At 43.8% G+C, this 11,617-nt stretch overlaps 1 protein-coding gene across 1 annotated transcript; it reads left to right on the top strand.

Annotated features, from left to right (window-relative positions):
• The first annotated feature begins 8,020 nt into the window (after positions 1 to 8,020).
• On the top strand, positions 8,021 to 10,720 carry LOC112894184 (protein DETOXIFICATION 16-like). The gene is made up of 7 exons (XM_025961815.1): positions 8,021 to 8,851; positions 8,975 to 9,061; positions 9,228 to 9,284; positions 9,473 to 9,711; positions 9,839 to 9,957; positions 10,037 to 10,123; positions 10,210 to 10,720. The coding sequence occupies exons 1-7, from the start codon at positions 8,103 to 8,105 to the stop codon at positions 10,273 to 10,275; spliced, it is 1,404 nt and encodes a 467-aa protein (XP_025817600.1). The 5' UTR covers positions 8,021 to 8,102; the 3' UTR covers positions 10,276 to 10,720.
• Positions 10,721 to 11,617: the final 897 nt, after the last annotated feature.

Below are 11,617 nucleotides of genomic sequence, written 5' to 3'. Positions count from 1 at the left end.
ATTGGACTTGCTGAGTACGTTTGTACTCACCCCGTTCTTACTTTACAGTGGAGGATCCCGACTACATCCCCGAGAACGACGAGTAGGGTTCCGTCCTGCACCCAGTCTTGCCTGTGGGTGAGGTCACCGTTGGAGCCCCGCATGGCGCAAGACTCTGATGATCCCCTGTTCGTAGTTAGTGTAGTAGTATGGGTTTTTGTTGGAATCCTCGCGATAGTGGCGTTTCACTGCCCATTACCGCGAAGAGTTGTACGGTGATGTACCATCTGATGTAATAAAAGTGTTATCAGCCTCCTGGGACTGATAAAGTGACACTTTTAAGTCTTCCCTGATGGGGGGACGCTTCAGACTCCACCTTCCGGCCTTCCCTAGCTCAAGCTGACCTCGGCCTGAGCTCCAGCACACCCCCAGGCAACTCCCCGACCTCTCCACCGTCGTCCAAAGGCACAGGAACACTGCCCCACCGAGCCACCTCGCCGCCGGCCGCAGGCCTTCGTCGCGCCGCCGCTCCGAGCCGTCTCCCTCCAATTCCCGGCTCGCGCAGGTGCGCATAGGGCCCGAGATGCTCCCCCGCCCCTCTGTTCTCACCCCTAGGGCTCGCCGTCGCCGGAGTAGGCCGATCAACATCGAGCTTTTGCTTTGACCGAAGGGGGGGATTGGAGGAGGGACTGCGGGTTAAAAGAAACGAAAGTCTAGGGGGTTTTGTGTTAATTCTAGGGACTGATGTGTAAACCTTATTTGAGTTTCTTGCTGTGAACTTTGAAAATGCATAGAAAATAGTAGAAAAATCAGAAAAATACGAAATTGGTTGGGTTAGAAACCTTATGATGAGCTCTGCAACTTTTATTTTATAACCATGCCATGAAAGTGCATAGTTTGTTCTGTATTTTAAATGCTAGTAAAAGGATGCATTAATTAAATCTTGTAATCCCTAGCCTTGTTGCTGTTAGTTTTTGGAGCATGTGTTGTAGGTAATGTAAATAGCTCTGTGTAAATTTTTGAGACCTAGAACAGCCCCTCTAGCTAGAGTATTTGATTACTTTTGTTATAGGTTAATAAAAGCTTGGTAAATTAATTTCAGAAGTATCTATGCATATTTGGGGATGAAATTTTTACTATAGTTTAGTCTTTATGGGTGTGATATAACATAAAAATTTGAGAAACAGAAGCCTAATATAACTTGAGTTATAAATTTCAAACTTAGATTTCAAGATAAATCATAAACAATAATTAGAATGCATAAAAAGTTATGAAATTTTTCTGGAATGCTAAACTTGAGTAGTTTATGATGTCCTTAAATTTTGAACCCTAATTTTAGTATAAAACTTTAGTCATAATTACACCTTGAAATTTCAAATCTTGATCTTGTTTAATTAAGTAAGTTGTTATTTATTGTATAAAATATCTAGAGTAAGGTTATTTCAATCAAACCCACTTAGGGTAATTTTCATAAGTCTTAATTTAATTTTACTAAATTATAAATTGCCTAAGATTAATTCAAGGTTAACTATAATTAAATAATAACCTAAAAGTTAATTACAATGTTTAACTAATAAATAGGAGATTGCTAAATGTATGTAGTATTGCTTAAGGTAATCCAATACGCTACTTAAAGGAGTTAGATGGAGTTTGAGGGTAACCCACCCCGGTTGCCTAACGAGACTAGTTAGTTTAGTTAGTACTCGATAAATGACTGCCCAGTGCAGGGTAGTTAAGTTGATTGTTAATATGCAATGCTCTTTATTTAGATTGCAACTTTATCGTGAACTGAACTACAAATGTATGCATCCATTAAACTTCATTCTGCATATCATGTAGAATCGACCACTCTCGCCGACGGGGATTATCAGCTGATCCCGGAACAAGAAGGAGGTTATTCTGAAGACCCTGGAACTCTCGTCGCGGATTTCTCTGAAGCCCCGAACCAAGGTTCGGAAGAAAATAGTTTGACTAACCCCAACCCTACCAACGAAGGCAAGCCCCGGACATAACCCCTACTTTATTACACTGCAACCTATATTATTTATATCTATCTGTATGCATTAAAGTTCTTAGGAGTTGTTTGAAAACCATAGTTGCATTATTCCAAGAACCAATGTATTGAACACTAGAATTGAGTCCGAATAGCTGCTCTACTTATAGGACCGGTAGAAGTCGGGTGATTTCCTGTCACTCGCGTGATATAGGAATTGTAATGTTTACATTCCTGTTATCACTATAAGGATGACGGACGGGAATTGTGAAGTATCATGGTTAAGATGATATCCCGTCTGTGTTGTGGAATTTGATAAGGTCGCAGTGTGTGGTAGCGGTGGTTAAGCGTTTGAAAGTACTAGCCACATGCCGTGAAATATGGTAAGCGGTAAGCCTAGTCACCGATCGGCCCGAGGAGTGGACATACCCCCCACCACATGTATTTGCTTCTTTTGGTTACTTTGTTCGACGTGTAGGCATACGTGTTGCTGGGCAACCAGGAGTACGGGTTTTGTAGTCGCGCTACAGACGTACGTCCTGCACGTTGGATGTGCGTATGACCTGCAGTCGCTTGTGGTGGATCTGATCCACGAGTCGGAATGTAAGGTAAACGGTTGCTTCGGAACGACCCTGTGGTGTTCCAAGCGTGTGTGTTAGGTTTACCTTGCAAGGGTTGAATCTCGATTCAGAATCGTCCGCCTCTCACGATGTATGAGACTGCTTATTCCCTTTACCACATAGAGTAACAAGAGCAATTATGTGATTATCAAAGATGATGTTTGAGTAAAGCTTCTACCATGTTTGAATAGTTGTAGGTGCTTACCTAGAATGGTTAATCAACTAGAACCTGAAAGCTAAAAGTTTAAAATAAGGATCTACTCTTTGTTGCTTTTCAGCTGAAAACCCTACCCAAAGCTAAAAGCCATCATGAGTCTAGTTATGGGCTAAGGTATACCCAATTCCGGGTAAGTCTTGCTGAGTATTAGTATACTCAGCCTTGCTTTTGTTGATTTAATCCAGGTAATCTCCCTGATGAGTCAGCTTTCATTACACCGTGGCCCTACCCTTTGCCTGATGGTTGGTCCGTGGAACGGGATCCGTCCCCGGCCAACACAGATTCCGCCGAGTGATATTATGCCAGGGCTAGCATAATATCTATAAAGACGACGTGTATAATGGCTACGCTTTTCAAATTCCGCTGCTTTGACTAAAAATTAAAACCTGTCTTGTAATAATCTCTCCTCTGTGGGAGCTACTGATGTTTTGTACATTGTTGTAATGTAACTGCCTGTGGTGTAAGATATTTTGGCATTGTATCTCTGGACTCACCTTCGTGTGAGGTACCTTGTTGGATCCTGAGTTCGGTGGTTTATCGGGACGTTACCCGACAGACCAATGGTTTTATACCGTTTGAAGTACGAGGTAGCCCTTCGGTGAGGACTCGCGTACTTGAGTCGGTATAATTCAGGTTGGTTCTGCCACACTTTGGTTCTACTAATCAAATTTTTTGTGAGGAATCTGGTGAGATGATGTCTAAGGAATTTGAGATATCCATGATTGGTGAATGGGGTTTCTTTCTTGGACTTCAAATCAAGCAACTCAAGGAAGGCACATTTGTATGCCAATCCAAGTATGTGAAGGATTTATTGAAGAAGTTTGGCATGGAAGATGTCAAGCCTATCAAGACTCCTAAGGCTATAAATGGACATCTTGATCTTGATGAGGGAGGTAAACCGATATACCTAGAACTCTATAGGTCCATGATTGGTAGTTTGCTTTATCTAACCGCATCTAAGCCCGACATCATGTTTAGTGTGTGCATATGTGCAAAATTTCAAGCTACCCCTAGAGAATATCATTTGACCGTTGGCAAGCTTATATCGAGATATTTGAAATTCACTCCAAATATTGGCTTGTGGTATCCCAAGGGTGCTCATTTCGATTCGGTTGGGTATTCGGATTTGGATTATGCCGGTTGCAAGGTTGATAGAAAAAACACATCCGATGGTTGGCAATTTCTTGGAAGATCACTTGTTTCTTGGTCTTCAAAGAAACAAAATTCAGTTGCTCTCTCAACAGCCGAAGCGAAATATATTTTAGCCGGAAGTTGTTATGCTCAATTGTTATGGATGAAGCAAACACTTCTTAATTTTGGTGTGAAATCTGAGGAGATTCTCTTATTGTGTCATAATGAAAGTGCTATAAAAATTACAACTAATCCGGTTCAACATAAAGAACCAAGCATATTGATATTCGACATCATTTTCTTAGAGACCATGTGAACAAGAGAGATATCAAGATTGATGGTATTGGCACTGATGATCAATTTCGCGGATATATTCACCAAGCCATGGGATGAAAATCGGTTTTGCAAGTTGAGAAATGAGCTAAATGTCATTGAATTCTCAAATGTAGCTTGAAATCTAGTGCATGTGACATACATCTCTTTTGTGCATACTTGAGCATGTCTTTCTAGCATTTTAGGTGCATTTTTGAGCTAGTTTTTATTTAATCTTGATCTTGCTTGTTTTCTCGAATTTTCTTAGTTCAACATACTTCTGGTACTCCATTGTTTGCTTGCATGCTTTTGTTGGAACTTTTAAAGTTGTTCATGTGCAATGATCCCATATTCAAATTCAAAGTTGTGGCATATCACTGGATTTCTGAACAATATATAGCGGACAGTCCGCATGTAGTTGACTAAAACAGATAGAAACATCACAGAACATATTGGGCTGAAATTTTGTGTGCCGGACGGTCGGCCCATCGACAGCGGACGGTGTGCAGGTGAAAAGAAGAAATCGACCAGAAACACTAGTGGTTCTGTTAGGATCAAAGTTTTAACTAGCGAACGGTCCGCATGTGGACCGCGAACGGTCCGGCCCTGCGGATTCTGTGTGGGGCCAAGCCAACCGTGCCTTATCTTCCTACCCCTTCCTTCTCCACCAAACCCGACCAAAAAGCTCTTCAAACTCTCTCTTTCTCCCTTGCACGTGGAAAAGGACCTCCACTGGGGGAGGGCATTTGGCTTGGTTCCTGGATGGTTCGAGCGCATCCCCAGACACTCTGCGAGTTTCTCCATCATGTCCTCTCGGCCTCCCAGAAAGATCTTCAAGAGTGTTACATCAAAAATTGAGAAGATGGGTGCTTCAAAGAGACAAAGAAAGAATGATGATGATCCTAATGATGATGATTATCAACCAAATCCCAGTGAGTTAGAGGCTGAGTCTTCAGTTGGTGGTGCATGAGTCTAGGAGATGACTCAGTCATGGATGAAGATGATGAAAGTGACGAGGATGAAATCTTGTAGAAAGAGTGAATAGGAGGTTTTAACTGAAATCACAAACACTAAGCAAATTTAATTAGTAACACAAGTGAGCACCTATTTCTACCAACTCCTATCACTAGTGGGGTTGTGCTACTTGTCACCCTAGGTTGCAAAACTCCAATAGTGATAGGAGTTGGTAGAAATAGGTGTTCACTTGGGTTACTAATTAAATTTGCTTAGTATTTATAATTTTAGTTAAAATCATCTATTCATCCGCTCTAGTCAATATCTTTGATCCACAGGGGCGTTATGGCAAGACCGCATCGCCGCGTGTCGGTGGTGACCTGACGAACTGAATAGGAACGACCACGGAGGGATGATTCAGTTTGAGTTTCATCAACGCCAAGATAGGAATGCTTGACCAACAGAAAATCCAAATATTTACATACAACTTGTTCAAATGGTCAACACCAAAGTTGCAGCCCTAACATAGCTCTAAAACTTTTATTAAGGCCACTAGGTCTAATTGTTCACAATTTAGAAGATACTCCCTCTGTTCTTAAATATATAACACCATTGAATTTTTCTTAAAGTTTAACCAACAATATTTACTTACTCAATTAGTTCAATAGAGTAAAATAAATACCACTAGATTAGTCATCAAATGTACTTTAAGTTTGACTTGTAGATTTATGTATTTGTATAAATATTTATAACTACGATGAACGGTCAAATGAACGGCAAAAGTCAACGGTGTAATATATTTAAGAACGGAGGTAGTATAATGCCCAGAAATCAGCTAAAAATTTGTTGAGTTCTGAAAATTTTCAATAATATGCAGATTAAGCATTTTTGCAAACTTAGAATTGTTTAAGTGTCAAAACTTGTTGTGCATGTGTAGTTAGGACACATGACTACAAAGTTATGTAAAAACATTGAATAGTTTACATGAAGAATTTGGAGAAACAAAGTCCAAAAGATGTGGTCACGGTTGTGTGGCAGACTTAGAAAATTTTCACCACAGATTTTGAACTATTAAATCAAGTTTTCATATGACAAGATTAGTACGTACATTGGACTATCAATTTGTTGTTAACCAAATTTCAAATGTTTAGTTAAAATTTAATTTAATTAGCTTCTCAAAATAAGTATTTTTCAAGCGAGTGATGTTTAAACTAAGGGTTTGAATTTGTTTCATTAAGCAACCATGTTTATGGGTCACAAATGACATATTTGATATACTAAACATTATTTGAGCATAACATTCATATATACTACTTTTGTGCCTTTTTATTAATAAATAAATGTCAAAATGCACATGCAACATGCTAATGACATGCTTTTGCGGATGATTAGCATCTAATGATTTTTCTAAACACCAGAGGTGTGACATTTAGGACACCCTTCAGAATTTCGAAGAATGACATCATAAACATGGGGAGGCTACTTATCAATAAACTTAATAGAAATAGTCTTCCATCATAAGATAAATGTTTGGTCTTCCATGTCCTTAGTTTATGATTGAATCTATCCTTAATTGCACCCCAATCTGTATTGCTAAGTTTACTGTCATGCATTGGGATTCCTAAGTATCTGAAAGGGTATGACCTATGTCGCAGCCAAACAATTCCGTGTATTCAAGCTCGTAGTGTTTAGCTTCGCCAAAGTAGAATATCTCACTTTTGTGGAAGTTTATTTTCAGCCCTAACAATTGTTCAAAAATACTGAGCACAAATTTCATATGTTTAGGTTGCTCCAAATCATGATCCACTGCATATTGTAAGATAGACAACCCGTCTTCCATTAGATGAGGTGTGACCCCTTTTATCTGATTATTCTCCTTTGCTCTGTTAATTAATATCGAGAGCATATCTGCGACAATACATCCACCGTGACCCAACACCCTCCGACCCAACGGTCCAGAGCATGCCCACCACCTGTGGATGGATTGCGGTGACTGAGAGCGGGATCAGAGCGGTCGGAATCACACATCGGGCTCTCACGCACATTGCAACATGCATATATGAGTTGCCGGTGGGAAACAACACACATGATGTTTTCTAGTGATTTTTGCGTCACCGTGGTGTCACGTTATTAATTGCGATTGGATACACTGCTCCAAGCCAATGTACTCTCCTGACCCATGTGCCGAGGGAAGAAACCGAGACTTGAGGATGCCTACCCACGCTTGGTTCATGGACTGAGCCTTTTCACCTCATTTGCCCAAGAATGCCGGTTTGTCAGCCAGTTTATTCCTCTGCAAAATACAATCATGTGCATTTTCTCTAACATTTTATGACACCACTAGTTCCATCAGAGGCAGACATTTTCAAATATCTCAGACCAACTGAAAATCCCTGCGTCGATCTCCATGCTTTAATGCATGTGAGAGTGAGATACACCGTTTTAGAATCTTGAGCTACGTTTGTCAGGATATGCAGCCTCATCCACTGGATGTGTGTGTTACAATGGCGAGATCATTGTCTTCATGCCTACGGGTTCTGAACATTGTAACCTTTGATTACAAACTTTGATGAAACCTGACAAGCAAGTCCCACAGTCGCGTGTTTATCCTCGTTCGGCGGGGAACTTTTGTTGACAAATCGGCCTTGTCCTCTTCCCTTCTCGGCTTCACACTGAACGCCAGTACTCAAATCCGGGCTCCACCCGTTCACCGCCACAGCCGCCGCTGCATTCTCGTCTTCTCACTGCCCCCCACGTAGTTGCCGCCACGGAGACTCGCGGAGGAGCAGGAGGGGGTGACGAGGGGGACAAGAGCTCAGTGTTGAGCGAGGTCAAGAAGCAGCTGCGCGTCGCCTGCCCGCTCGTCGCCGGATGCCTCCTGCAGTACGTAGTCCAGATGGTCTCCGTCATGTTCGTCGGACACCTCGGCAAGGTCGAGCTCGCCGGCGCCGCCGTGGCCACCTCCTTCGCCGGCGTCACCGGCTTCAGCTTGCTGGTAAACATCCCGTACTGTCCGAGCCTCACTCGTACAAAATGTTTGCGCTCTCTGTCGTGCCACCGGACTGACAGCGCGCGCCGCACGGCGCGTCGTCCTTGCCAGACAGGCATGGCATGCAGCCTGGACACGCTGTGCGGGCAGGCCTTCGGCGCGGGTCAGCACCACCTGCTCGGCGTCTACAAGCAGCGGGCCATGCTGGTGCTCACGCTGGTGAGCGTCCCGGTGGCGGCGGCCTGGGCCTTCGCCGGCGAGGCCCTCGCGCGGTGCGGCCAGGACCCGGAGGTCGCCGCGGCCGCGGGGCGCTACATCCGGTGCCTCATCCCGGCGCTGTTCATGTTCGGCCCGCTGCAGTGCCACGCCCGGTTCCTGCAGACGCAGAACGCCGTCGTGCCGGCGATGCTGAGCTCCGGCGCCGCCGCCGTGGCCCACCCGGCCGTCTGCTGGCTGCTGGTGCGCAGGCTCGGCCTCGGCAGCCGCGGCGCCGCGCTGGCCAACGGCGTCTCCTACCTGGCCAACCTATCCTTCCTGGCGCTCTACGTCAGGCTCTCGCCGTCCTGCAAGACCACCTGGCAGGGGTTCTCCCGCGAGGCGCTCCGCGGCATCACCGGCTTCTTGAAGCTCGCCGTGCCGTCTGCTCTCATGGTCTGGTGAGAAATAAGCTATGAATCGTCCATAGATTGGATCGATCTTGTCTTCCATTAAAAAGAATATTAGTGCATTAATCTTGAAGCAAATAATTCATTGCGCGCGTTGCTCAAACGTGCGTGCAGCATGGAGTGGTGGACATTTGAGCTACTGTTGCTGATCTCTGGTCTTCTCCCGAACCCTCAGCTCGAGGCGGCCGTGCTTTCCATCTGGTGAAAAATATACACTTGCTTTTGATAATGAAAATGAGTTTTTGCTAGCTTTGATTTGTTAAAAAATGGCAGATTTTGTGACACAGATAGCTAGACGGTCAGTATGAAAATTTACCAGCTTGTTGTTTGCTCTCTCATTGCTCACAAATTAATATGATTCTTGTAGCTTCAACACCAACTCCTTGGCGTTCATGGTCGCAACTGGACTTGGTACTGCCGTAAGGTTGGTCAGCGCCTTCAACAAAACCCACCATGCTCGACAAAATTAAAGAACAAACCGCACTGCACTGTTCATCACATGACGATACAAATTTCTCAAATCCAATGTAAAATAAAGTTCTCCAACCATGTTGTGGTAGTACCTTCCTTGGTAACAACTAACAGTACTTTCTCACATACTTTCGTGCACAGCACGCGTGTTTCGAACGAGCTCGGCGCAGGGCGGCCACAGGCGGCCCGTCTGGCGGCCAGGGTGGTCAGGTTCCTGCCGGTCTGCTTAGGCGTGTCCGAAGGGCTTGTGGTGGTGCTGGTGCGCAGCATCTGGGGGCACGCTTACAGCAACGACAAGGAAGTGACCAAGTACACGACCAGAATGATGCCCCTTGTAGCAGCTTCCATCATGCTTGATTGCCAGCAGTCCGCTCTTTCAGGTAACAAAAAGGAAAAATAGCTAGGGGCCTCAACATGAACTATCTATGGGCACATGCTGATTTTTAAGTTAATGTGCACTGTAAATGGTGAAGATGCGTATTGTGTTAACCCAGGTTCAACCTGTAGGAGTTGTCAGGGGCTGTGGTGAGCAAAAGATAGGTGCTTCCATCAACCTTGCAGCCTATTACCTTGCTGGAATCCCTGCCGCGGTCATTTTCGCTTTTATCTGCCATCTTGGAGGAATGGTATTTTTTTTCCTCATACATTGCCTTGGGAACATGTTGCCATTCTTTTTAATAAAGTCCGACTTCAAACTCTAAATAGGGGCTTTGGTTAGGGCTCTTGTGCGGGCTGGTGGTGCAGATTTTCTTGCTTCTGTCCATTACATTGCGCATCAACTGGGACAAAGAAGTAAGATTTACTAGGATTGAGCTGCTATCTGTGTATTCGATTCAACTGCTCCCATTTGTTCTCAGTGTTTTGAATTTGCTCTCCAGGCACTGAAGGCAAATGATCGAGTTTCTATTTCTACTCTTCCTATAGACATGACATCCGTTAACTGAACAAGTTAATGCATCTCCGGGGCTACGGAACCTTTTATGGCGATTGGGCATATCACATAGAATTCTTATTCGATCAAGAAAGGATGTCCCTTCCCAGCCAAAGTTGCTGTTTAGCCTACCACTGTATTCATATGAATCAAATCTTCTCTACTTCAGGACAGTCGCGAAGCATTGGTGCCGGTGCAAGTAAGATGGCATGAATTAGACTGAAGTCTTGATTCAGTCAGTAGTCAGCAGAGCACGGTGGTTTAGATATGTTTAAGGATGCCGCTGAAGTTTTTGGATGGTGTTCCTCCTTATTTAAGCAAACATGTTATTGCTATGTTTCTTAAATTTCTTTTTTTCGGTTTTAGTACATTATGCTTGTGCAAGGTGCTATTGTGGTGGTTATTCCAATTGGTATCATCAAAATCAAGAAATAAATGCTAAAGAAAACAATACTGTGTTGACCATATTTCGACTATTGTTAGCTAATGCATTGGTTGTTCAAATTTTGGTGCCACTCTCATGCAGGCATGTTAAGATTACTTCAGTAATATGAAAATGGATCACTTCTGCAACTTTTAGAAGAATGTATGCATCATGCATACTTGGAGATGGTTAGGAAAATAAATTCAGTCAAACATTTTACATGCAAGAAATTAGTGTTTGGTTTGTGAACAGGACAGGAACGAAGTGAGATATCCCACTTTAACAGTGTTTCTGTGTTTGTTTTGGGGAATATCAGGATAGAGTAATCTCGGTTGGGAATATTCTCTACAGATATAGGATGGATGGGTTCCTAAAAAGGGCACACCAATGTTGGTGGTGATGAAAGCCTAAACAAGTGTGTACTGGCCCTTAGGTTTCTTGGTGATACCAAGTAGAGCTTGTAGAGGACCGAGTACCTAGTACTGTGATAAGATGATCCAGCCAGGGTTCTATTTACCCCTATTCATAGCCTAGAGCAGGGAGATAACATGAGTCGAAAGATAATAATACCCCCAACGCTGGCCATATACCTAAGTGGGTTCGGGGGGCATAATGGTGATTTCAGCGATGACTCTTTTCCCTAGCTCCTTCTAGGCCACATGTGGCATTGGACCGAAGGTGGCCCCACAAACTTGATATTTTGTTTTTCTAGGGCGTGGACTAAGGATGCATCCTAGAGTCGAGAACGACCAGCCCACCCCGGCACTGAAGGGAAAAGTACCGGTCCGAAGAACTCCCTATGTCGGAGGGAGGTTAGTGCTTTGATGTCCCACATGGGGGGACACGAAATGGTCATGGTCTTGTGATGTTTGGGAGAACCTCAGTTTTAGGGTGTTCTTTGGGCTTCTATCGAATCCCTGAGGCACATTCG

The sequence above is a fragment of the Panicum hallii genome, chromosome 1 (genome assembly GCF_002211085.1).
Source record: "Panicum hallii strain FIL2 chromosome 1, PHallii_v3.1, whole genome shotgun sequence".
In the NCBI taxonomy this organism is placed as follows: Eukaryota; Viridiplantae; Streptophyta; class Magnoliopsida; order Poales; family Poaceae; genus Panicum; species Panicum hallii.
The sequence above is the reverse complement of the archived record's forward strand: the minus strand, read 5'-3'. Positions and strand labels throughout refer to the sequence as shown.

Coding starts and splice junctions, on each gene's coding strand:
- LOC112894184 (XM_025961815.1), top strand. CDS start 8,103: ATGGTCTCCGTCATGTTCGTCGGACACCTCGGCAAGGTCGAGCTCGCC. Junction 8,852..8,974: donor CCGTCTGCTCTCATGGTCTG/GTGAGAAATAAG, acceptor ACGTGCGTGCAG/CATGGAGTGGTGGACATTTG. Junction 9,285..9,472: donor GGACTTGGTACTGCCGTAAG/GTTGGTCAGCGC, acceptor TTTCGTGCACAG/CACGCGTGTTTCGAACGAGC.